This window comes from Musca domestica, unplaced genomic scaffold (genome assembly GCF_030504385.1).
Source record: "Musca domestica strain aabys unplaced genomic scaffold, Musca_domestica.polishedcontigs.V.1.1 17, whole genome shotgun sequence".
NCBI lineage: Eukaryota > Metazoa > Arthropoda > Insecta > Diptera > Muscidae > Musca > Musca domestica.
The window spans coordinates 14075032-14101038 of record NW_026712230.1 but is presented as its reverse complement, the minus strand read 5'-3'; the positions used below and the strand labels follow the sequence as shown (position 1 = coordinate 14101038).

General features: G+C 35.8%; 1 protein-coding gene across 1 annotated transcript; it reads left to right on the top strand.

Annotated features, from left to right (window-relative positions):
• Positions 1 to 25538, top strand: LOC131801757 (atrial natriuretic peptide receptor 1-like). Its single transcript, XM_059120703.1, has 16 exons — positions 1 to 547; positions 5842 to 5953; positions 9034 to 9199; positions 9472 to 9546; positions 13898 to 14174; positions 14353 to 14462; positions 14530 to 14718; positions 14774 to 15030; positions 19135 to 19250; positions 19318 to 19396; positions 19450 to 19570; positions 21597 to 22122; positions 22229 to 22556; positions 22792 to 23131; positions 23193 to 23466; positions 24891 to 25538. Exons 1-16 carry the CDS (start codon positions 1 to 3, stop codon positions 25109 to 25111), a joined length of 3738 nt encoding a protein of 1245 aa, XP_058976686.1. The 3' UTR covers positions 25112 to 25538.
• The last annotated feature ends 469 nt before the right edge of the window (positions 25539 to 26007 follow it).

Genomic DNA, 26007 nt, shown 5'->3' with positions numbered 1-26007 from the left:
ATGCGTTACAAAATCAAGGCCAAGAAAAACAGTAACTATAACACCCCAACCCCGTCGCGGAGAATTAAAAGTAACACCGCCAACCTAATACTCGCTTGCGGATGTTGCCTTGTCCTAATCATCACCACACTGGCCATTGTCTATGAGACAAAAAGAATTATGAATGAAGATCCAGGTTATTGGCAAATTGATATAACAGATGTGGATGATGCTGGGGCAGAGGCTATGGATACGCCAGGTCAAAATCCAGAAATTGGGATTTTAAAAAATTTACCTGAGGAATTACATGTTTTTGCCACGGGCAGTTCGTCAACGTCTTCGAATGAATATACATTTGGCTCCTCATCGCTGTATTATGACGAGGGTGGTAGTGGCGCTGGTAGTGGCAATGGGCCAAGCGGTTCCGGAGCAGGGGCATTAAATGGCGACACAAATGTAGCCAATGCCATGGAAGAGGTGAAGATGCGACGAAAACGAGCAACTATTGAATATGATGAAATGGGCAATCGTGTTTACAATGTTGGTGTTTTGATGGCATCGCATTTGGGTGAGTATTGCATGTGACAAATGTGTGTGTGTGTGTGTGAGAGAGAGAGAGGGAGAGAAAAATTACCTTGTTTTGTTTTTATTGTAACAAAAATGGATTATTAAATGTTATATTGCTGGTCAAAATTTTATTCAAACTAGTTTTGAAGACGGTAAAAGACGTGCTTCTTCAGAAAACGGTACAGATGTTCTTATCTCTTTCGTTTGCCGTCGAAATGGCTCGAATGGTATATTTTGAGATATAATTCTAATCCCTTAAGGGTTACAATCGAAAGAAAAGGGTGAAGTTTTAGCTATACCTAGTTTTTTTGGCACCTCTGCCTAAAACGAAATTAGAAAATATTGTCGGTTTTGTTGGGGAACATTGAATCGAATATTTTTATACCCTATACCACAAGGTGGTCAGGGTATTATATCTTTGTGCATTTGTTTGTAACAGTCAAAAGGAAACGAGATAGACCCATAGTTCCTTTTGATTATATACATAGAATCACATTCTGAGTCGATTTATGCATGTCCGTCCGTCCGTCTGTCCGTCTGTCCATGTATTTTTGTAAACAAAGTACAGCTCGCATTTATTTTCCTATCCAGATGAAATTTTGCAAAAATCATTTGTTTGGCCCAAGGACGAACCCTATTGAAATTGGAGATAATCGGTCAAAATTTATATATACCTCCCATACCTCCTCCCCTTTTATTGTGCATCAAACGTGTAATATCAGACCGAATGGTATGGAATTTTGCACGTATGATCAGATTGGACCTAAAAATGAGTATGCCAAATTTTATCGAAATCGGTTCAGATATAGCTATAGCTCCCATATATATTTTTCATCCGATTTGTTATTTTTGTCCTCCGCAGCCGTAATATGCAATCCGTAACAACAATATTTTGGGAAATATATCAAATACAGCTCAGAAATACATTTGCTAAATTTTATCGAGATCGGTTCAGATTTGGATATAGCTCCCATATATAACTTCGTCCGATTTACTTTTTATTGTGCACCAAACCTCTAATATTTGTCCAAATGGGATGGAATTTGGCACATACGACCGAATAGAAGCTAGTACGCCAAATTTGGTGAAGATCGGTTCAGATATAGCTATAGCTCCCATATATATTATTTATTCACAGCCGTATTATGCACTTCGTAACAACGATATTCAGGGAAATATATCAAATACAGCTCAGAAATATATTTGCCAATTTTTATCGAGATCGGTTCAGATTTGGATATAGCTCCCATATATATTTTTATCCGATTTCAAATTAATTGTGAACCAAATGGGTAATACAAGTCCGAATATAAAAGATACAAATGCTTCGGCATATTCAGTCCTTTGAACTTTAAATTATAATTATAATTATAGCGTGTATGTTGAATTCTCCCATTAAAACATTTCATTGTTATGCGGAGCTCTACTAAATTAGCAAAGTGGTGTAGGGTATCATAAAATCGGCCCTGCCAGACTTTAAGACTTTCTTTACTGGTTTTAATATACAGTGGAAACAGAGATTTATTTTCTTTGGTGACTTATAGTAAAATTTGATGAAGAATATTTTTATCCCTCCACCATACATGGTATGTAGGGTATATTAAGTTCCTCATTCCGTTTGTAACTTTAATTGATCAGCGTAAAATTCCAAGACGATTTAGCCCTGTCCGTGCGTCCGTCTGTTGTAATCACGCTAGTCAAAACGAATAAAGAAAGGGAGCTAAAATATTTTGCACAGATCAGTCTTTTGTCTGCAGACAGGTCAAGTTCGAAGATGGGCTATATCGGTCCTCCATATCGTATACCCCCTATATCGGTCCTCCATATCGTACCCTCCGATATTCGGTATTTTGATGATTGTAGCCTAATTTTTAAATGAAATGGTCTGAAAATCAAAAGGAGTTCTTTCTGATTAATTTACCTCGTTGGAAGAGTGTTGTCTATATAGGTCCACAATATACGATATCGTCCCCCATATAACGGTACCTCCCTATATTGGGTATTATGATGGTTTTAGCTACATTTTTCAATAGAATTGTCTAAAAATCCATACTAGAAGTTCTTTCTAAGCACATTGTCCCCTGGAAGAGAAATGTCTATACAGGCCCACGTTATCGTATAGCCCACATACTGATATTCCGTATTTTGATACTGATATTCCGTATTTGCCTTAGGTACAATATTCACCGAAATAGTTTGAAATTTCGTATTTTAAGTCTCTAATAGGTACTACAGCCTGTGATAGAAAATTGCCAGGTCCAGGTTTTCGTAGATCCCATAAATCAGTACCTTCCTATATTCGGTATTTTGATGATTTTAGCTACATTATTCACAATTTTTTTCAAGTTTCGTGTTTGAATATTGTAATGGCTTATGACAAAAGTTTGCTATGCAGGTCCACGTCTTCGTATAGATCCCAATATAACGGCTATATTTGGCCCAAATTAAGTAACATTTAATATACATATCCAAAACAATCTACATCTCTCTATCTTAAACACCAATGGTACAATTTAATACTTTTGGAACAGTTTAGTACGTATTTGCAAAACCAACACCCAATTTGAACACTAGATACCCACAGAGACCTCAATATCATATTTCGTATTACAGCATTCTATACCAAAATTTACAATAGTATCTTTCGTCTAATTTTAGTACTTATTTGCAAAACCGTTCCATATTTCAATCCTAGACACCAACAGTTATTGTAACATACAATTTCACAGTTTCACCTCTATTCCATCACCCAATACCATAGTTAGTATCATTTAGCACTTTTCGTACAGATATAGGATGCATTTCCAAATCTTAACCGCAGATACTAACAGTTATCTAAACATCAAATTTCAGGATTTCAGCTCTATTCCTTCATCCAGTACCAAATTTAGTACTTTTCGTACAGTTATAGTACATATTTCCAAAACCATCTGCATATCTCGATTCCGGATACCAAGAGACATCTCAATGTGAAATTTGAGGATTTGAGGCCTATCTCTTTACAAAATACCAAAATTTGTACCATTTAGTACTTTTCGTATAGATATAGGACGCATTTCCAAATCTCAACCGCAGATACCAATAGTTATCTAAATATCAAATTTCAGGATTTCAGCTCTATTTCTTCACCCTATACCAAATTAAATACTTTTCGTACAATTCCAAATACCATCCGGCACCTCAATGTGAAATTTGAGGATTCTAGCCTTATTTCTTCACCCAATACCAAAATTAGTATCATTTAGTAATTTTCGTATAAATATAGGACGAATTCCAAACCACCGACAAACTCAAACACAGATACCATCAGTATTCTAAATATCAAATTTCAGAATCATTTCCCTTTATATCCAGTACCAAATTTATTACTTTTCGTACAATTATAGAACACAATTCCACTACACATGGACATACCTACCACTAGCTGGGACCGCAGAACAAAATTTCAAATTTCCAGCTTCATCATTTCAAATTTCCAAATTTAGTACCATTTAGTACAGTTGGCACATTTGGTACACATTTCCAAAACTACCTTCATATATCAAAATTACTTTGCAACTCAGTCTAATCACACCCGACACACCAAGACTTTGATATATTTGATTAAAAATATTGTCTTAGACATCATCCTTCTGAACTAGAATTTGAGAATGAGAATTTGGCATAAAATTACATGAAATATGGTTTTAAGCTTAAAGTGTGTTTTTTTAGGTATAATTTAGAATTTTGATGATTTTTGGGACCTGTAGTAGAATTTTATGACAAATAAAAAGAAGTTTTTTTTACCATATTTTGAAAAAACAAGTAAAAAACATTAAGTTCGGCCGGGCGAACTTTTTATACCCTCCACCTTAGGGTAAAGGAAACATTTTTATAAAAAGAATCTATCAAGCGTATGTTACTTTAAACTTCATATACCAGTAAGACCTTTTGCAGAATGCAGTTAAACTTATCAAAAAAAAAAAAAATAAAAACTCATAAAATGATTGAGACCGTTATATGGGGCCATACTAAAACGGGGACCTCTATAGACAATTCAAGGATTGTCATCTATCAAATCTTCTAAAATACCAAATTTGAAACAATTATGTGGGTAAAATGTGACTAGGATTATAAAAATACCGAACATCGCTGGGTATCGTTATATGTGCGCTATAGGAAAACAAGACACTAAATATTAAATTTTCTGCCACCGGGCTAAAGCTCATTATAAACTGAGAATACCAATTTTTATCGAAATATCGGATATCGGCAGGTACCGTTATATGCGGGATTATATCATAACCAACTACAAATACCAATTTCAGGACAAATCCGTTAAAAAATGTGCAAAAATCATCAAGACACCGAATATCGGGAGATTCCGTTATATGGAGGCTATGCAGAAACGTGACCCACAAATTCCAATTTTTAGACAAATCCATGGGAAAAATGTGGCAAAAATCGTCGAAATACCGAATATCGGGAGATATCGTAATTGGGTGCTATATAAAAACGTGGACCTATACATACAATGTTTCGCCCCACGAGCTGGAACCTATTATGACTTACAAATACCAATTTTAAAAAAAGTAAAAATCATCAAAATATCGAATATCCGGATGTACCGATATATGGAGACTATACCAACTATAACATTCCTAAATATTAATCGTAGACCCCATAAAGTATATATATATATATATATATATATATATATATATATATATATATATATATATATATATATATATATGGAGACTATACCAACACGAGGACCGATATATCTCATTTTCAATATTAACCATCCTAGACATAATACAAATTGTTCTGCTATATATATGGAGGTGGGGGGAACTTTCTGTTTTACTTAAGTTTCTTTGCACTGTAAACTTTCAAAACGCCAATAAAAATGCGCACATTCTATGTCTAGCTCTACTTTTATAATTTTCTTTATTTTCGTCTATGTAGGAATATTAAAGAAAAAATGTTAAAGGATTTACCGCGAAATAATTCTTAACATTTCTAAATGAATTTCTTCAATTTAAAAATAAAAATCCTCTATCATTTTAAAATAAATGTCAATTTTCAGTTTATTTTTAAATAAATACAAAAAAAAAACACACACAAAATGTAATCTAACACCCAGCTTAACCAGCAAATAGCCTCAAACGTAAATAAACAAAAGACCCCTTTTCTTGTTATTGGCCATCTTTTATTCTTGCTAACGATATTATGTGTCTGCCTCTCTCTCTCTCTCTCTATGTGTGTGTGTGTGTGAGTACTCATTGCTCTCCCCTTTCTTATTTATAACAGATTCACCTTTTGACTTGGAGCGTTGCGGTCCGGCTGTTGATTTGGCATTGGATGTCATTAATAAGGAATTTCTGAGACCTCATAACATTACGTTAAGGAAGGTTCAGGCAAGGTAAGGTATCGTGAATATGACTCAATTGATATTGAAGGAACAGAGAATGAGCGGGATTCTAAATAAGTGTAAAATAATTAAATGGATTAAAAATGATTGCTTGGTTTTGTTGCTGGAAATCAAATATTTAACTGTTTCAAATCAATGAAAATAAGCAAACGAGAGGGTAATGGATATCATACTCCTTAAATATTAATCCTTATTTTTAATTGAATTTAATTAACTAAAACCATGAAGCACCTCATGCCAGGTTTTGTAACCAGCAAAGTTAATTACGCAATGTTGCTGTGTTCAATTAAGTAGCTAAGCCCAGGAAGTAGGGCAATAACTTTTTTAATATTCAATTTCAAATAATTGGTTTTTGATTGGTGGTAGGAAATCCGAACCCGTCAGGTTGTGTATAAAGGGGTCTTTTTTAAATAAAGTGCCAGTAAGTCTTAATTTAACGGAAGATATAAAAAAAAACAATGATATTTGGTTCGAAAGGTCACATAGTGATGTTGGGTATCATAAAGACGGTACCGCCCTACTTTTGTCTTTCTTTACTCAATTGGTCAATTTAATTTTTCTATCGGAAGAGGTTTTGAGTTTTTATTGAGAGGCATTTGGTTTTGGAAGAGAGAACCATTTGGTATGCTAATAGGAGACTTACAGAGGAACATTTGATATTTTTATAGAAAACTATTTGTTGTAAAGGAACGCGTAGTCTTATTATAGAAATCTAAGTTGTCTCCTTAGAAACTTCTCAAAGAAAATTTTCTTATAAAAGAAAAATTAAATCTTTTTGTAGAGTGTCATTTGGTTTTCTTAGAGATATCTACTTATTTTAAGTACAGAAGACCATTTGACCATTTTGGATTTATTGTAGAAGGAAACCAAAGAGTATCTTAAAGGAGACCAAATCCTCCTCCAGAGGAATATCAAATGCGAAGATCTCTTTAACTAAACAAATTGATTCAAACGTTCATCCATGGGGGATTTATAAGGAATCCAAATAATCTTTTTAAATAACTTAAAGAGCTTGTCTCTAGGAAAATTATACTGTTTTTCTCTCTCACTCTTCTCTCAATCCTCTCCTCTCTCGGGTTCTTTCCTCTCAAAGAAAAACGTTGGTCTACTTTTCACAAAAGGGCTTTAGGTCTTCTATTTTCATAGTAGAGCTTAAGGTCTTCCATTTTTATACCCTCCACCTTTAAAAGGAGGGTATATTAACTTTGACATTCCGTTTGTAACATCCCTAAATACTCGTCGTAGATTCCATAAAGTATATATACAGGGTGAGATAAAAAACCTGCAACAAAATAAACACCATAATTTTCATATTTTTTTTAAATTTTATTGAATAAAAGCAAAAAAATGTCGGAAATAGCATCAAATTTTAGACTAAGTTTAGATTTGTTCGAATTGGTCACCTTTGGCACGAATTATGGCCTTCAAACGGTCAATGAAACCGTCACACGCTTGAGGTGATCGACACTTTGGTATTTTTTATACTCCAGACACAATAATCCAACGGATTGGTATCCGGAGATTTTGGTGGCCATTGTGCGCTGGAAATGAAGCGTGCTGAGTCCTGTTGGAATGTCTAAGGTCTGTGGCCAAAATGTTTGCGTGCCCAATTCTTTAATACACCCTCCAGAATATTTTGGCGATAATTTTCGGTATTTATTCTGATGCCACGGTCGATTAATACGAGCGGAGAGCGACCATCGGCTGTTATGGCGGCCCACACCATCACCATGGCCGGCGCTTGAGTTCTGGTGGTCAACCTAAGCTGCACATTTTCAGCTGACCTCTTTGGCTAGTAAGCGCGATCATTTTGTTTGTTTACAAACTGCTGGACAACAAATGTTTTCACATCGGAGAAAACCAAGTTCGGCGGTTCACCACTTTCGGCCAAGCGAAGGAACTCTTTAGCTCTTTTGAGTCAATTTTCTTTCTCCTGCGGTGTAAGTTCTTGCACTTTTTGGAATTTCAATGGCTGTACCCCGAGATCATTTTTTAATATTTGCCAAATGGAATATTGTGATATGTTCAGCTCACGAGCCATTTTGCAGCCACTGCGACGCGGGTTTCGATCAAGTCGTTTCTTTACTTACCATTTCTGCTGATGTTGCTGTTTTCTTCCTCCCACTTCCTTGACATCGGGCCACGCTACCAGTATCACGGCAACGAGCGATGGAGTGAGTGCTCTAACGATAGCCACTTGTGGTTTTCCAGCCAAATATAAAGAAATCACAATATCATGCTTGAATTCCAACACGAATAACTTGTTTTCTGGAAAATTCTCACCAAAATGCTTTTGTACGTTTGTAAACAATATAATGAGCTGTTGCTGGAATAACTTTAAGAGCTGTCGGACGTGTGGCTTAGAAATGACAGTAGTCTGAAGTTGATTGCAGTTTTTTCATCTCACCCTGTATATTCCATGGAAAAGCTTAATGTCTTAATTTTTCATAGAAAACTTGATAAGACCTTCAACAGAAAACATTTAGGTCTTCCACTTTTCATAGAAGAGCTTTAGGTCTTACAATTTTCGTAGAATAGATTTTCTATATTGTCTTCTAAAAAGAAACGAAAATGCCCACTAAATAGGGTTTCAGTAGCCATTTTTTAGTATACTAACAATAGAGCCATTTGATTTTTCTACAGAACACCATATATTCTGGACAATATTACCTTAATCCTTCTCTCTTTGTAGTTACTTTATTTTACGTTCACATTTGTTAAATCAAATGATTTGTGTAATAATGTCTTCTCGCAATAAAGAACATCTCAATTGTTTTCACGTTTCAATGATTGACGACGTTCTCTGATGCGAGTATGCCTGTGGCATTATGAACTTTTCCAAAAGTAAAAGTTAATGAAATCACAGAAGTATGGGTGTTTGTATGTCTGTCTGTCTACCAGTCTGTCTCTTTTACTTCAATGATTATTCTCGCAGTTAATGAGTTTTTATTTGTATCCTCCCAGTTGGGTCGGAGAACTACGACTTCAACAGCAATGGTAACGGCAGATTGAAGCAATTTTCTTACAAATGATTTTCTTTCCCTCCCCCATTTTCTTTGGTGTCTTTGCAGTTATCCCTCCTGTAGCGGTGCCAAAGCTCCCGGTTTGGCAGCTGATATGCATTTTAAGAACGATGTGATTGCCTTTGTGGGACCTGCATGTGCCTTTGCCCTCGAACCGGTGGCACGTTTGGCTGCCTATTGGAATTCACCCATCATCACCGGCATGGGTGATCAGGTAAGATGTACTTTAGGCGAGGAATTACAAGGAAAATGCAAGTCATTCAATGCCTCTGAAGTGTTTTCGATTTAATTAACTCATGCGGGAGTTAATTAGGTTTGGTTTTATTTCATTTTGCATGACAAATGGCTATTAAATCCATTCACGCAAATTCTGGTGATTGTTGGCTTAAGCAGAGGGAAAAGCAAATCAAATATCAGTGTAATTGTTTAATTCCAAATCTGTTGTTTTCGTTGTCTTCCTTTATTGTTTTCTTCTTTAAAATGCAGCCTCCATCCGAAGGTGAATTAACGGTGACATCTGGAATACTGGGACGAATACACAAGTGGAAAAATGAAAGTACGGTAAGTAACAGTGATGAATAAGGGAAAAAGAAGTGATGAAATCTTCATATAAAAGAGCTATAATAGGTCTTTTTGCATACAAGAGCTAAAAGTCATTAATTTTGCCTTTTATAAAAGAGCTACAGGCCTTCCTATGTCTTCTTCCCTTCAAAGAAAAGTTATAGATTTTAAACTTTACATAGAAGAGTTATAGGCCTTGTTTAAAAAAAGACCTTTAGGTCTCATCAATGCAATGAAGAACTATTATTCCCAAATGATTGCTTTCGGTCTTCTACTTCCCATAAAATAACTTTAGGCCTCCTTCGAATTTTCCTAAAAAGAGCTTCTGCCTTTTATTCTTCTTAGGAGAGTTTTCACTGAAAAATCTGAAGTCTTCTATTTGTAATAGGATAGCTTCAGGTCTTCTACTTCTGATAGAAGATATTGAGGTCTTCTATTTTTTACAGAAGAGCTTTTGGTTTTCTTTTCATAGAAGAGGTTTTGACATCATATTTCTGCCTGAGAAGCTTTATCTTATCCACTTTCCATAGAAAACGTTAGAACTTCACTGTTTTTCCCGTGCCTCATATAAATAACTGTCTTAGACCCTAGGTCTCTTTGAACCAAATCCGTTTCAGGACCTTTGGGGTCGATTTAGCGATGTCCATCCATCAGTCCGTCTTTCTGGCTGGTGCGCACGATAACTTTCGAAGAGAGTATCCGATTTGGTCCAAACTTGGTACAATTAATATTAAGGCAATATTATTATTAAACTTATTTTGAGTTCGGAGATTGGAAATATCGGTCTACTCCTTCGGGTACCTCCCTTACAAAAGGAAAGGATGATCCGATTTTTTTCCAACTTTGCAAATCATAATATTTGCATTAGTGCAGGTGAGAGAATGGACAATATCGGTCCACTCCATCTAGTAACCCCCTCCCCCCACAAGTGTCAAAATTTTGGATAATTATAACTTTTATAAAATGTCGGTCCACTCTATCTTGTAACCACCTCCCCCCACAAGTGTCTAAATTTTGGATAATTATAACCCTTTTAAAATGTGATGTAAGTGTCCGATTGTCTTCAAATTACACACATCACAATACTTTTATTAATCCAAGGTGTGAAGAGGGAATTTATCGGCCCACTCGTGCTGGTACCTCCCCAACAAAGGGTCAAATTTTTGAATATCCATGAAACTTATAAAACGCGAAATTAACATCCAATTATATTCAGACTTGGCACATCTCAATTTTTCCATCAACACAAGACTTGTTATAAAGATAACAGAGATCTGACAATTTCTTCTGGTACCTCCCCCACAAAGGGTCAAAGTTTTAAATATTCAAAACGAATATAAAATCTGAAATAAGAATCCGGTTCTCCTCACATTTCACATATCCCATTTTTGCTACTAACAGTAGATCCGATGTGAAGATGGGATATAATGGTCTACTCCTTCAGGTACCTCCCCCACAAAGGATCAACATTTTAAATATCCATGAAGCTCATAAAACGCGAAATTAACATCCGGTTCTATTCAAACTTAGCACATCTCAATATTTCCATTAACACAATATATGTTCTGAAGATGGCAAAGATCGGATCAAATCTTCTGTTAAATCACCACATAGGTTTCATGATTTTCAAAAACAAAACGCTCAAAGAAAGAGAAATAAGCATCCAACTCTCATCAAATTTCACTCATACAACCATTTTTGCTGACACAAGATCTGTGGTAAAGATGATAGATATCTGTGAAGCCCTTCTGGCACCTCACCCACAAAGCTTAACAATTTTCAATACTTTTGGAGTCTTCGCTTTCTATTTTTCTCTGAAGAATTTTAGGTTTCAACTTCTCATGGAGAAGCTTTAGGTCTTTCACTTTTCATAGAAGAGCTGTGGGTATTCTCGTAGGGATGCTATGGGTCTTCTACATCACATCAAACTTAATATCGTTTCGTTTGATTCATTTTAATCCTCTTAAAAGCCTTCAATGTTTTCCAATTCTTTGATTCTGAAAAATCGTTATAGATTTATCAAAAACCACGAAAACGCTATTATTTTCACTCTCTCTCTCTCAGCCTTTGTTTTTTTGTCCTTAGCCGCGTTTACCAATTCAATTAAAATGTTCTTCTTTGGCATTATTTTAAAGTCAACACACTCATACACACGACATACATACATGCTGAAAAGCAAACATATGTTTATCGTCACACACACAACTGCACTCACATTTTCACTTATCTTCACAAGATGGATTAATAACTTTGTTGAAAAGAGATGGAAGAGTAGTGGGAGGGAAATATTGCAAGTCAATGTAGGTAAAGTATAAAGTAATTGAGAATATCAATTTAAACTTTCTATCGAATATATAGCCCAAAAGGAGAATGGTTGTGACATATTCTCTTTTATAAATATAATGTCCCCATGAAAATGGCTATGAAACCATTGACTATTTCACCTAGCAACTGGAGCCCCAATAAATCCACTCTTTCAAATTATTTACCACTTAAAACCATTTCCATCTTCTTAACACATTGACCGGTCTCCTTCTGTCTGGCTTTTCCTTCGTAATGTGTCCCAAGCTCATTATTCGTACTACACCTCATAGATTTTTATATGGGTCATACACACGCTCTCCATCTCTCTAAATCCCCATACATGTATCTACTTAATGTGTGTCACTGGGATATGTTTACATTTTTGTGTTGTTGTTTTCTTTTCTTTATCCTGACATTGACATTGACTACTGATTCCATGTCACACACACACACACTTACATACTGCGTAGCATATATATACGTATGTCTATTTACTTTACTGTGAACTATTTTATTGGTCACAATGAGCAAATATTTTCTCATTTAAGCCACAATTTAACCCACACATACAAACCAACGTCGGCTTATAGCTCCATAAAAGCTAAGGTTAAGGTTAAATATCTGATATAGGCTGATTATGACATGTATTATTTGTAAGGGCGGCAGCTAGTTTTCCAAAAAGATACAAGATATAAAAATAGCTTTTCAGCAAAAAAGACAGAAAGATAGAAGACCTAAAGCTATTAAGGACCATGGAAGACGTAAAACACTTCCATGGAAAATAAAAACATAAAGCTCTTCTATGGCAAATACAAGGCCTTAAGCTCTTAATAAAACAACTAAAGCTTTGCAATAGAATATAGAAGACCCAAAGCTTTTCCATCGTAAATAAAAGACCAAAAAAACATAAAATAGAAGACCTTAAGCGCTTCTATTTTAAATAGAAGACATCAAGCTCTTTTATGAAAAATTGAAGACCCGAAGCATTTCTATGTAAAATAGTAGACCTTAAGCTCTTCTATGAGAAATGAAGACCTTAAGCGCTTCTATTTTAAATAGAAGACATTAAGCTCTTTTATGAAAAATTGAAGACCCGAAGCTTTTCTATGTAAAATAGTAGACCTTAAGCTCTTCTATGAGAAATAGAAGACCTAAAGCTCTTCTATGGGAAATAGAAGACCTAAAGCTCTTCTATGAGAAATAGAAGACCTAAAGCTCTTCTATGAGAAGTAGAAGACCTAAAGCTCTTCTATGAGAATCAGAAGACATAAAGCTCTTCTATGAGAAATGGAAGACATAAAGCTCTTCTATGAGAAATAGAACACCTAAAGCTCTTCTATGAAAAGTAGAAGACCTAAAGCTCTTCTATGAGAAATAGAAGACCTAAAGCTCTTCTATGAGAAATAGAAGACCTAAAGCTCTTCTATGAGAAATAGAAGACCTAAAGCTCTTCTATGAGAAATAGAAGACCTAAAGCTCTTCTATGAGAAATTGAAGACCTAAAGTTCTTCTATGAGAAATAGAAGACCTAAAGCTCTTCTATGAGAAATAGAAGATCTAAAGCTCTTCTATGAAATTTAGAAGGGCTACAGCCCAAATTATGAAAAGTAGAAGATATACTAATCTCCTATTGAAAATGGGAACATACATACATACATACATACATTCATATATACATAAATATATGTATTGTTCTAGTATGAAAATAGCTCATAATTTTTTCATTTCACAATTTCGCTTATCCTTAATTACATACTTGGGCTTACATACATTCTCCCTGGGCTTATTATAATAGGCATTTAAATAATGAAATATGTGACAGAGCATAAATTAGACATAATTCGAGAGAATTTCACTACAATGTCTTCATCACGAAGCAGAAAGCTATTTTAGCTCTCCAAATACTCTGCTATGGCATAATGACAAAATTAAATTCAAGCCGATAATCAAGGCCATTGATATTGACCACTTAAATTCTAATCTCTTATCATGATTTGTTTGCAATCTCCTCCTTCCCTTCCACCTCCCATTTCATTGATTACAACAGGGCATGTTTAAGGACAAGACCAAATACCCAACACTGACACGCATGTCGTATTGCCAGTGCCGTTTGAAATTAGTTTTCGCCAGTGTCTTTCGTCAATTTAATTGGAAACATGTTGCTCTGTTGGTGGATCGTTCCGATTTGTTTTCGCTGACGGTGGGGAAAAATCTGGAATATGGTCTGCGGCAGGAGGGCCTCTTAAGTTTTGTACGTGAGCTAAATGGCAATGAGCAGGAACCGTATGAGCTGTATTTAAAGGATGCCAGCATGTATGCCAGAGGTAAGTTAAACCGAAAATCTTTTTAACAAAACGTTTGTTTTTGTTAAGTGAAATGAAAGTGTGCGTGTGTGGGTACGTAAAAGTGTTTGTGTGTGTGAAGGGTCCTTAGGGAGAGATTAATATATCTTTTCTTTTTTTTTGGAAATTTGCATATGCTTGCCTTTTTCAATTCTACCAGTGGTAATATTATCTGTTCGTGGCACATTGGTAAGAAAATTCATGTTAGCCGCCTATTCTTTGGGTATGACAAATGGTGATTGGGTATTCTTGGATGTGGAGATTTTTCAGGTGGGTGTGGAAATTGAGTTAATTGAATGTAAATTCTTTACAAATTTATTTCCCTTCTCCGATAAAGAGCTCCTATTGGGGTGACCATGACTGGGAAATGGGTGATGCCGATGATGGAAGAGCCCGTAAGGCCTATGAAGCCCTGTTGCGGGTGTCTTTGTTACAGCCCTCGAGCCCCAAGTATCAAGGATTTGCGGACAACGTCAAGGAAATGGCCTTGAAAAATTACAACTACACCTTTGGAGAGGGAGAGGAGGTACATTTGTTTCAAACATTGAAATTTAGACAAATCTGAAAAAATTCAATTTTAGGTCAACTTTTTCATTGGTGCCTTCTATGATGGCGTCTATTTGCTAGGCATGGCCCTCAATGAAACCCTAAGTGAGGGAGAAGATATTCGCGATGGCATGGCCATAACCAGACGTATGTGGAATCGCAATTTCCATGGCATAACAGGTCATGTGCGGATCGATGATAATGGCGATAGAGATGCAGATTATTCGATATTGGATTTGGATCCTATTAATGGAAAGTTTGCAGTTGTGGCCCATTACTATGGGTTGCATAGGTTAGCAAATTATTTTAATGTAAATTGTAAAAATGATGGGGACGACGTTATCGTAGTTGGTCTTCTTGGTAAACATGCCTTGTAATTCCGTTTTGGGTGAACGGAAGGAGCTGGCAATGTGTATTGTTGGTATTGGGGTTCCTTTTCGGTGGTTGCTTTGTGATAGAGCGGTGATTCAGGAAATGTGTACTACAAGTACACAAAAAGTACTAAATAATACTATAATTGGCATAATTTGGTGTTGGCTGAACAGATAGTGGTTGAAATCTGAAATTTGTTATTAAGGTCGCTGTTCATATGTAGCCTGGACATATGAAGGTGGTTTCGGAAATGTGTACTATACTTGTATGAAAAGTACTGTATATTTGGTATTAGGTGAAGGGATGGAGATAAAACTCAGAAATCTGATATTTAAATAACTGATGGTATATGTGTTCGAGATTTGGCCGTGGTTTGGGAAAGCTTATATTAAATACATAAATTACGTATTGGGTGAAGGGATAGGGCTGGAATTCTCCAATTTGATATTGAGCTCTCTGTTTGTAACTGGAACTGAGTTATGGAGGTGTTTTTAAAAATGTGTATTTTAATTGTACGAAAAGTTCTAAATTATACTAACTTTGGATCACTGTTGAGGTGTAGGGTGGAGAGACGTATATTGTTTTGGATATGCGTACTAAATGTTATTAAATTTGGAAAATTCTGAAATTTGATACTGAGATTACTGTTGGTTTCTAGGGTTTACACATTGAAGAAGTTTTGGACAGAAAAAAATGATATGGGTCCTCGGTGAAGTTCAAAATGAAAGATTTTAAAGGCTTTTTGGTGTAAAAGGTAAACATTTTCTGATATTTCTTTCCGAAAAGCAAACAACTTGATTAATATATATAAAACCTTGGAAGTCTAAAAATGTAGTACTATGTATGAAGTTTTGATTCAAAAAATTTGTCAAACTGAACAAATTGTGAATTTTGAGTACTAGAATGGCCTAACACAAACTGTTGGAATGAATCTAGACTTTTAAGGTGGACCTACTGCTGACGAAGTCGGAGACACTTGCTAAGACAATGTGAACCGAGTTCCCGATTTTGTCCAAACTTATTGCCCAAACAAATTTTGAATAGTAATAGCTCTCATACAATTTAAAACTATCAAAGAAAGGCTTAAAGGCGGGACCGACTTTATGATACCCTACACAACTTTGTATATTAAGTAGAGCTAGCCATAACAAATAAACGTTTTTATGGAGAATTTATGACAAATAAATCATGCGTATTAAGGATTTAATTCAATTATAATTTAAAGTCGAAAGAAACTAATATATGTGAGTAATATCCTCACCAGAATCGAATTCAAAATCCATCTTATTTGAGCTGATATTACACTTTATAGGTCCAATAAATGTGAAATCGGTTGAAGATATATATGGGAGCTATATCCAAATGTGTATAGATCTCTGTGAAAATCAGCAGAGGGTTTTATTTGCTGTATCTGATAGCTGGCGCCAAATATCGTGGTTGTGGTGTCCGTTTTACGCGTATGAGGGACTTAATCACAAAATCGGTAGAAACATATATGTTGGGACTTATACCTTTATCCTAACCGATTTTCACCAAATTTAATACACTTTCTGAATTTTTTTCGTATATGCCAAAATCCATTCAATTCGGGCTTATATTAACCATTTGGGGCTCAATAAACTTGAAATCGGGTAAATTTATAAGGAACTATATCCAAATCTTAACCGATTTCGACAAAATTTGCCAAAGGTATTTCTGAGCTGTATTTGATATATTTCCTCGAATATGGTTATTACGGATTTCATATTACGAATGTGGAGGAAAAAAATAACAAATTAGATTAACAATATATATGGGTGCTATAGCTATATCTGAACCGATTTCGATCAATTTTGACATGCTTGTTTCTAGCCTCGTCGTTTGATCGTTTATGCCAAATTCCATCCTATTTTGGCTTATATTACACATTTGGTGCACAATAAAGGGCAAATCGGGCGAAGATATATGTGGAAGCTAACTCAAATTTTGACCGATTATATCTAATTTCAATAGGGGTCGTCCTTTGGCTAAACAACTGATTTGTGAAAAATTTTATCTCGATCGGGTAATAGATGCGACCTGTATTTTGATTACAAAAAAATATGGACAGACGGACGGACGAACGGACAAACAGACATGCATAAATCGACTTAAAATATGATTCTTACAGATCATCAAAGGAACTATGGGTCTATCTCGCTTCCTTTTTGATGTTACAAACAAATGCACAATAACATAATACCCTGACCACAGTGTGGTGTTGGGAATAATTAGTGTCTGATTTTCTGAAAACTTCGCACATCTCAATATTTCTGCTCGTATTATATACGGTTTGAAAATGGGATAGGGCAGTCTAGTCTCTCCAATAATAGATCTCAAAGGATAAATCTCGAAAAAAGGTCGAAAAAATGTATCAACAAGTAAAAAAGCTATAAGTTCGGCCGGGCCGAACTTTGAATACCCTCCACCATTTGAAATGATTTAGAAAGTTTTCAAACAAATAAAATCCATTAAAAATTCAGTTAAAATCTTTAAAATACCTAATATCGGAAGGTGCCGATATATGGGGGATATACGATATTGTGGACCTACATAGACATATCTATGTCTTGGGGTAAAGTACTCACAAAGAACTCCTATTGTAAATTTTCAGACAATTCCGTTGAAAAATGTGGCTAAAATCGTCAAATACATAATATCGAAGAGTTACCGTTATATTGGGGCTATACGATATCGTGGACTTATATATATAATTATCTTACAGGGGATAAGGTACTCACAGGGAACTCTTTGTGTGGAATTTCAGACAATACCATTGGAAAATGTGGCTAAAGTAATCAAAATACCGAATATCAGGGGGTACCGCTATATGGGGGATATACGATATCGTTAACCTATAAAGAGAATTCTCTGTCAGGGGGTAAAGTGGTCACAAAGAACTCCTTGTGTAGAATTTCAGGCAATTCCGTTGAAAAATGTGGCTAAAATCATCAAAATACAGAATATTGGAGGTTACCGTTATATGGGGGCTATACGATATCGTGGACCTATATAGACAATTCTCTTTCAGGGGATAAAGTGCTCAAAAAGAACTCCTTATGTGGAATTTCAGACAATTCCATTAAAAAATGTGGCTAAAATCATGAAAATACCGAATATCGGGGGGTACCGTTAAATGGGGGATATACGATATCGTGGACCTGTATAGACAACTCTCTCTCAGGGGGTGAAGTACTCACAAGGAACTTCTTGTGTGGAATTTCAGACAGTTCCGTTGAAAAATGTATTTAAAATCGTCAAAATACCGAATATCGGGGGGTACCGTTAAATGGGGGATATACGATATCGTGGACCTATATGGACAATTTTCTTTCAGGGGGCTAAGTACTCTTATGGAACTCCTTGTGTGGATTTTCCGACAATTCCGTTGAAAAATGTGGCTAAAATCATCAAAATACCGAATATCGGGGGTTACCGTTATATGGGGGCTATACGATATCGTGGACCTATATAGACAATTCTCTTTCAGGGGATAAAGCACTCAGAAGGGACTCCTTGTGTGGAATTTCAGACAATTCCATTAAAAAATGTGGCTAAAATCATGAAAATACCGAATTTCGGGGGGTACCATTATATGGGGCTATACGATATCGTAGACCGATATAGCCCAACTTCGAACTTGACAGACAGATCTGTGCAAAATTTTAGCTCCCTATCTTAATTCGTTTTGACTGTAGCGTGATTACAACAGACGGACGGACATGGCTAAATCATCTTACAAACGGAATGACGAACTTAATATACCCTCCATACTATGTATGGTGGAGGGTATAAAAAAAATAGAAAATATTGAAATATTTGAAATATTGATGCAAATATTTTCTTTATATATTTGTAGACACTATGTAAGGACTTCCTATGTAGGAACTTCAACGAATTTTAATCCAAAAATTGTACAAAAAGTAAAATTAGGTTACTTTGCGTTCTAACTATTAAAATTCACAGTATTGTTAACGCTATTGCTTGTTAATTTTTTTTTTCTTAGGAACTATTCCGGTGTACATGGCAAAAAGATTCACTGGCCCGGTGGCAAAGAAGGACCTCCACCAGATATTCCAAAATGTGGATTCCTAGGCAATTCGCCGAAATGTCATGGCAATGGTAAGTTTCTATCCAAACCAATCCACAGCCTTTCTCAATTGTTGGTTTAATATAAATTCACTTTCAGAATTGATCATCGTCTATGCCATGTTTGCACTGATTATCTTCCTGGGGTTTACATTCTTGGTCGTGTATCTTATGTGCAAGTAAGTTTTCAGTTTTCCGTTATCGTACTCCTGACGAATTCTTTACTTCTCAGGCAAATGAAATTGAATAATGAACTGAACAATATGTCGTGGAGGGTACGACCTGATGATGTGCTGCTGGAAGTTGGACGTTTGTATGGCAGCAAGGTTGGCCTGCAGAAATTAAATGCAGAGGTAAGAGGATCCAACGGATAACAACAGAATCTGCAGGATTGTAAAGATGTTATTACGAAATTTAAGTTTTAAAAAAATTGCAAAACTAGCAGATTTCAAAGCTCAGATTTGCTCATTTCCACTCGGGAGCGTAGCTTGCCCCCGAGCAGGATTGCTCAAAGAGTGAGAGTCTTTTACGGAGTATACTCTTCACTCTATTGTTTTGTGTGAGAGCACTCCTGATTGAAAAATTAGCGTGGGAGCATTTTTATTGATTTTATTGTTCTTGTTACATTCGCCACTGGTGGTTGCAAATACACAAAAATACATAAAAACACAACTCTTTGCTCGGCAAGGGTAGATCTGCTCGATTTTCAATAAATTTTGCTCCCAGTCAAAAACGAGGAAAATATTTTCACTCCTATTCGAGGGACATCGACAAAATAAGTGCTCAAAATTTTTTTCTGCTCCCAAGAGCGCACTTGCTCGAATTCGAGTGAGTTTTACTATTAGATTCATATACTGAAAGGATTTTGCAGCATTTTTGTACTATACAATTAGGCGCAACTAGCAATATTTCAACTATGCCATAACTTATGCATTAAGTGTATTTGTTTAAACAATTTGCAAAATAGTTTCTTTATACCCTACACCACATAGTGGTAAGGAAGCGAGGTAGACCCATAGTTACTTTTGGGAAATTTCATAGAATTACTTTCTGAGTCGATTCATGCATGTCAGACCGTCTGTCCGTGTATGTTTGTAGAGAAAATACAGATAGGATTTATTATCCGATTGAGATGAAATTTTCCAAACAATATTTGGTTGGCCCAAGGAAGAACCCTATCGAAATTGGTGACAATCGGTTCAAATTTAGATATAGCTCCCATATATATCTTCAACCGATTTCGTGTTAATTGTGCACCAAATAACCAATATCAGTCCAAATGACTTCAATTTTGACATATCCGACCGAATTCAGTCTAGAAGCAAGTATATCAAATCGGTTCAGATATAGCTATAGCTCCCATATATATGTTTTATCCCATTTTGTGTTTTAAGTTTCTTACATGCACTCTACAAAAAAGATATTTAATATGAGATATCAGGTACAGCCCAGAAATACCTCTGTCAAATTTTATCGAGGTCGAATCAGATTTGGATATAGCTCCCATATATATCTTAATCCGATATTAGTTTTGTTGTGCACCAAATGACCTGAGTTTTGGCACATCCGACCGTATTCAGTCTAGAAGCAAGTACATCAAATTTGGAGAAAATCAGTTCAGGTATAGCTATAGCTTATATACCTATGTTTCATCCGATTTGGAGTTTTAAGTCCCTCACATGCGTTATATGCACTCCAAAAGAATGATATTTGGTACCAGATAACGTATGGAACTCAAAAATACCTCTGTAAAATTTTATTGAGATCGGATCAGATTAGGATATGGCTTCCATGCATATTTATTATCCGATACCAGGTTTATTGTGCACCAAAAGGCTAATATCAACCCAAATGAACTGAATTCATCCTAAAAACTACTTCTTCAAATTTTGGTGAAAATCGGTTCAGATAAAGCTATAGCTCCCTCCGATTAGGTGTTAAAATCCTTCAGATGAGTAATATGTACTCTACAACAATTATACCGGTCATCAGATACTGTTGGAAAATACATCTGCCAAATTTTATCGAGATCGGTTCCGATTTCACGGTTATTGCTCACCATATATCTAATATCAGCCCAAATTAAGTAGGTTTTTTTATATTCAAAAAAAAAAAAAAAATTGGTTCATAGTTGGTATGATCTACTTAACATAAATTCCCAATATAAACTTAGATGGTGTGGGGTATCATATATTCGGCCCAGTCCGACTTTTGACCTTTCCTTACTGGTTTTATTTTAAAAATTGTGGGATCCTCTAAAAGTATTCTCTAAATATTCAAAACATAAATATAAAAAAGTCAGTAACATAAAATGTAAACAAGCCTTAAGCTCTATTTCACTCGAAATTATACCTACAAAATCTCTCTTTCTCTCTTCAGAATTTCTCTTTGCAACAATATGGTATACATTCGGGAAGAGCGTCTATTGCAAGCTGTACTTCGCTGCCCTTGACTCAGGTATTCACCACCATTGGCATATTCAAAGGTGAGCGTGTGGCCATCAAGAAAATCCACAAAAAGAAAGTGGATATAACCTCAACTTTGCTGTGGGAAATCAAACAAGCTCGCGATGTAAGCCATGAGAATACTGTGCGTTTTGTGGGTGCCTGTATAGACTTGCCGCGGCCTACAGTGTTGATTTTAACCGAATATTGTCCAAAAGGAAGTTTAAAGGATGTCCTAGAAAATGACGCCATACAACTTGATTGGAATTTCCGGATGTCCTTGATCCATGATATTGTCAAGGGTATGGCATATTTGCATAACAGTGATGTTCAGGTCCATGGTAAACTGCGTTCGTGTAATTGTCTCATTGATGGTCGTTTTGTGTTGAAAATCTCCGATTTTGGGTTAAGGACACTGACAACACCATCAGAGTTTGTAAAGGATCAAAATTATTTCAATAGTAAGTAGCGGCCATGGTAATCAGGGATGGGACTTTTTCATAGGGAAACAAAAAAATGGTTTGGTGATAAATCAGATGTAATAATAAAAAGTTTGGTTCATTGTAGAATTTATGTGGATTGCTCCAGAGCTGCTGCCACTAACCGTCTTTCCCGGTAATCCTGCAACCCAGAAGGGTGATGTCTATTCCTTTGCCATAATTTTGGAGGAAATTGTTGTGCGTGGAGGACCCTATGAAACGGCACGTCAATTTATGGATATACAAACAATATTGAATCGCGTCGAATCTCATGAAAGTCCACCGTTTCGTCCATTTGTGGGTCAGCGTGATTGTCCACCCGATGTCTTGGATTTAATGGAGAAATGTTGGGCAGATCACCCGGATGATAGGCCGGCATTTGGGGCTATACGCTCCACTGTGCGTTTGATTATGAAGTAAGTATTGGTTGGAGAGAGATAATGAGTGATGGTGAGCGAAAATAGAGAATAAAATTAAAGTTTTTTACTTTTCTAGTGAGATTTGTTCAGTAAGCTCTTTATGGGAAGTAAAATGGATTTATCTCTTCCATACGAAACATTAATCTAATAGGGATTAAAAATTTGGATTTGAAAATAATTTTATTATTTGTTAATAAATTTAGCCCATTGTCTCATGTTTGTACCCTTTCAGAGGCTTTTGTGAAAATCTTATGGACGATTTGCTGCGGCGCATGGAACAGTATGCCAATAATTTGGAAAGTTTGGTTGAAGAGAAAACCGAACAGTTGAGTATTGAAAAGAAACGTACCGAAGAATTGCTGTATCAGGTCCTGCCACGACCAGTGGCCACACAGCTGCTGGCCGGCGAAATGGTACAGCCGGAACAATTCGAATGTGTGACCATATATTTCAGTGACATTGTTGGCTTTACGGCTCTCTGTGCTCAAAGTGGACCCATGGAAGTGGTGGACTTTCTCAATGATTTGTACAGTACTTTTGATCGTATTATTGGATTTTATGATGTGTACAAGGTAAGGGGAGAGTCATGTCTATTTGAATTTAGTTTTATCTTTTTTTTCTTCTTGTTTTTAGGTGGAAACAATAGGCGACGCTTACATGGTGGTATCGGGTCTGCCGGAACGTAATGGGGATAATCACGCCCGAGAAATAGGCCTAATGGCTTTGGCCATTTTGGACGCTGTAAAAAGTTTTAGCATAAAACATAAACCTGAGTATCAATTGAAAATTCGAATTGGAATTCATTCGGGCCCGGTGTGTGCCGGGGTGGTGGGTCAAAAAATGCCACACTATTGTCTGTTTGGAGATACAGTGAATACTGCATCGCGCATGGAATCTACTGGGATGCGTAAGTTTAGCTGTCTTATTAATTATAATATTTAAAATTGAGGTTTTTTTAAAGAACATTCTGGCTTTCTATGAGAAGACCATTCTGAACTTCTATGAGAAGACCGCCTGGTCTTCTTCTATGAGAAGACTTTCTGGTCTTCTTCTATAAGAAGACCTTCTGGTCTTCTATAAGAAGACCTTCTGGTCTTCTATGAGAAGACCTTTTGGTCTTGTTCTATGAGAAGACCATTCTGGCCTTCTATGAGATGACCATTCTGACCATTATGGTCTTCTAAGAGAAGACCATTATGGCCTTCTAAGAGAAGACCATTCTTGACTTCTTCTATGAGAAGACCTTCTGGTCTTCTTATATGAAATCTTCTTCTATGAGAAGACCGTCCTGTCTTCTTCTATGAGAATACCTTCTGATATTATGGTCTTCTACGAGAAGACCATTCTGGTCTTTTAAGAGAAGAGCATTCTAGTCTTCTTCCATGAGAAAACATTATGCTCTTCGTTTATGGGAAGACCTTCTGGTCTTCTTCTATGAGAAGACCATCTGTTCTTCTTCTATGAGAAGACCGTCCTGTCTTCTTCTATGAGAAGACCTTTCTGGTCTTCTTCTATGAGAAAACATTATGCCCTTCGTTTATGGGAAGACCTTCTGGTCTTCTTCTATGAGAAGACCATCTGTTCTTCTTCTATGAGAAGACCGTCCTGTCTTCTTCTATGAGAAGACCTTCTGATCTTCTTCTATGAGCAGACCTTTTGGTTTTCTAGGAGAGGACCATCTATGAGAAGACCATTCTGACCTTTTTTGAGGAGACCATTCTGGTCTTCTTCTATGAGAAAACATTATGGCCTTCGTTTATGAGAATACGTTCTGGTCTTCGTTTATGGAAAGACTTTTTGGTCTTTGTTTATAGAAGATCTTCTGGTCTTTTTCGAGAAGGCCTTTTGGCCTTCTTTTATGAGAAGACCAACTGGTCTTCTTCTATGAGCAGACCATTCTGTTCTTCGTCTATGAGAAGACCTTCTAGTCTTTTACAAGAAGAGCTTCTCTTGTTGCATAAGAAAACTCTCTTCTTCCTTCTTTAAGAACTCGTTTAGGCCTTCTGTAAGAAGGCCTTGTGGGTTTCCATTAAAAGATTCTGGTATTCTATAAGATTGCCTCTTTTAGGCAATCGTCTTGTCTTCAAAATGAAAAATGTCTGGCCTTCTATGAGAACATCTTCTGGACTTATATATGACGAACTTCTGGTCTTCTATAAGTAAAAGTTATGTTTTTATGTGAAAATACCTTTGGGTCTTCTATATGAAAACTTTTTGGTTTTCTATAAGAAACCCTTTTAGTCTTCTACAGGCAAGCCTTCTGAAGGATCCTCCAGATCCATTAAAATCTTATTTTCTCATTTCATTTCCTTCTATTCTGTTTTTTTTTAGCCCTACGCATTCATGTCTCATCGGCAGCAAAGGTGATTTTCGATAAATTTGGAACCTTTGAAATGGAATTGCGCGGCGAAGTCGAAGTCAAGGGCAAAGGTACGGTGACAACATATTGGCTTGTTGGTTGCTCCGAACCGGATCCAAGGCCACCAACACCGCATAAAAATAATAACGATGATGTTCCATTCCCCATCCTCTTTCCGGCCATTGGCAAATAAGGATTTTTCCGACCAATACAAAATGTATGTTGCTGTTATGAGATACGCTCTCTCACTCTCTCTATGTTGCTTAGAAACGAACGAAATTACGATGCTTTATCCCACTGTAGTTCAATTATAGTTAAATATTGGAAAATGTGTGCTCAGAAAACCAAATTCGAAATTTCTCTTCCATAACTACGAAGTGATATGTTTGAATATTCGTTTTACTTAAGATTGTAGATGTAAGATGAGGAATTTTTTGCGATTAGGAATATATGAAATGTTAGGTTATGTTAATGTGTATTTTATATGTATGTATTGTGAAGACTAATAGTTTGCAGTGTAATAGGCTTTTTGGAGATATTGTTGAGAATTTTGTATTTTTCCAACCGTGCGGTAAGTATTGCTAGTTTTAGTATTCATGTGTACAAGAAGTAGTATGTTCACCGAGTATGAGAACAGATATATTTTATATGAATGATTTTGAATGTATATTTTTTGAAATAAATCTTAATGTTAAATGTTTAACATAAAACAATATGTGTTTTTTTTTTTTAGAAAAAAAAAAAAAAAAAGAAAAAAGAATGAAATCTAGAGAAGGGTGTAAGACCTCATGGAAGATCTGACTATATAAGATGGTTTCACTTTCGAAGACAAGAAATTTTTGAAATAGAACATCTCTAGGCCTTGCTATAAAAAGATTGGATATTGCTCAAAAAAAAAAAAAAAAAAAAAAAAAAAAAAAAAAAAAAAAAACAGAATATATTTCGAAGTTTAGCTACTTTGCGCCTAGTTTCATATTGAAACTATTTTGTAGGTGATTTGCCTTTTTATTCCTGGGGATCAGCTATTTTTATCATGCAAAGAAGGTAAACCAGAAGGTATTCTATATGCGAAGGTTTTACTATATAAGG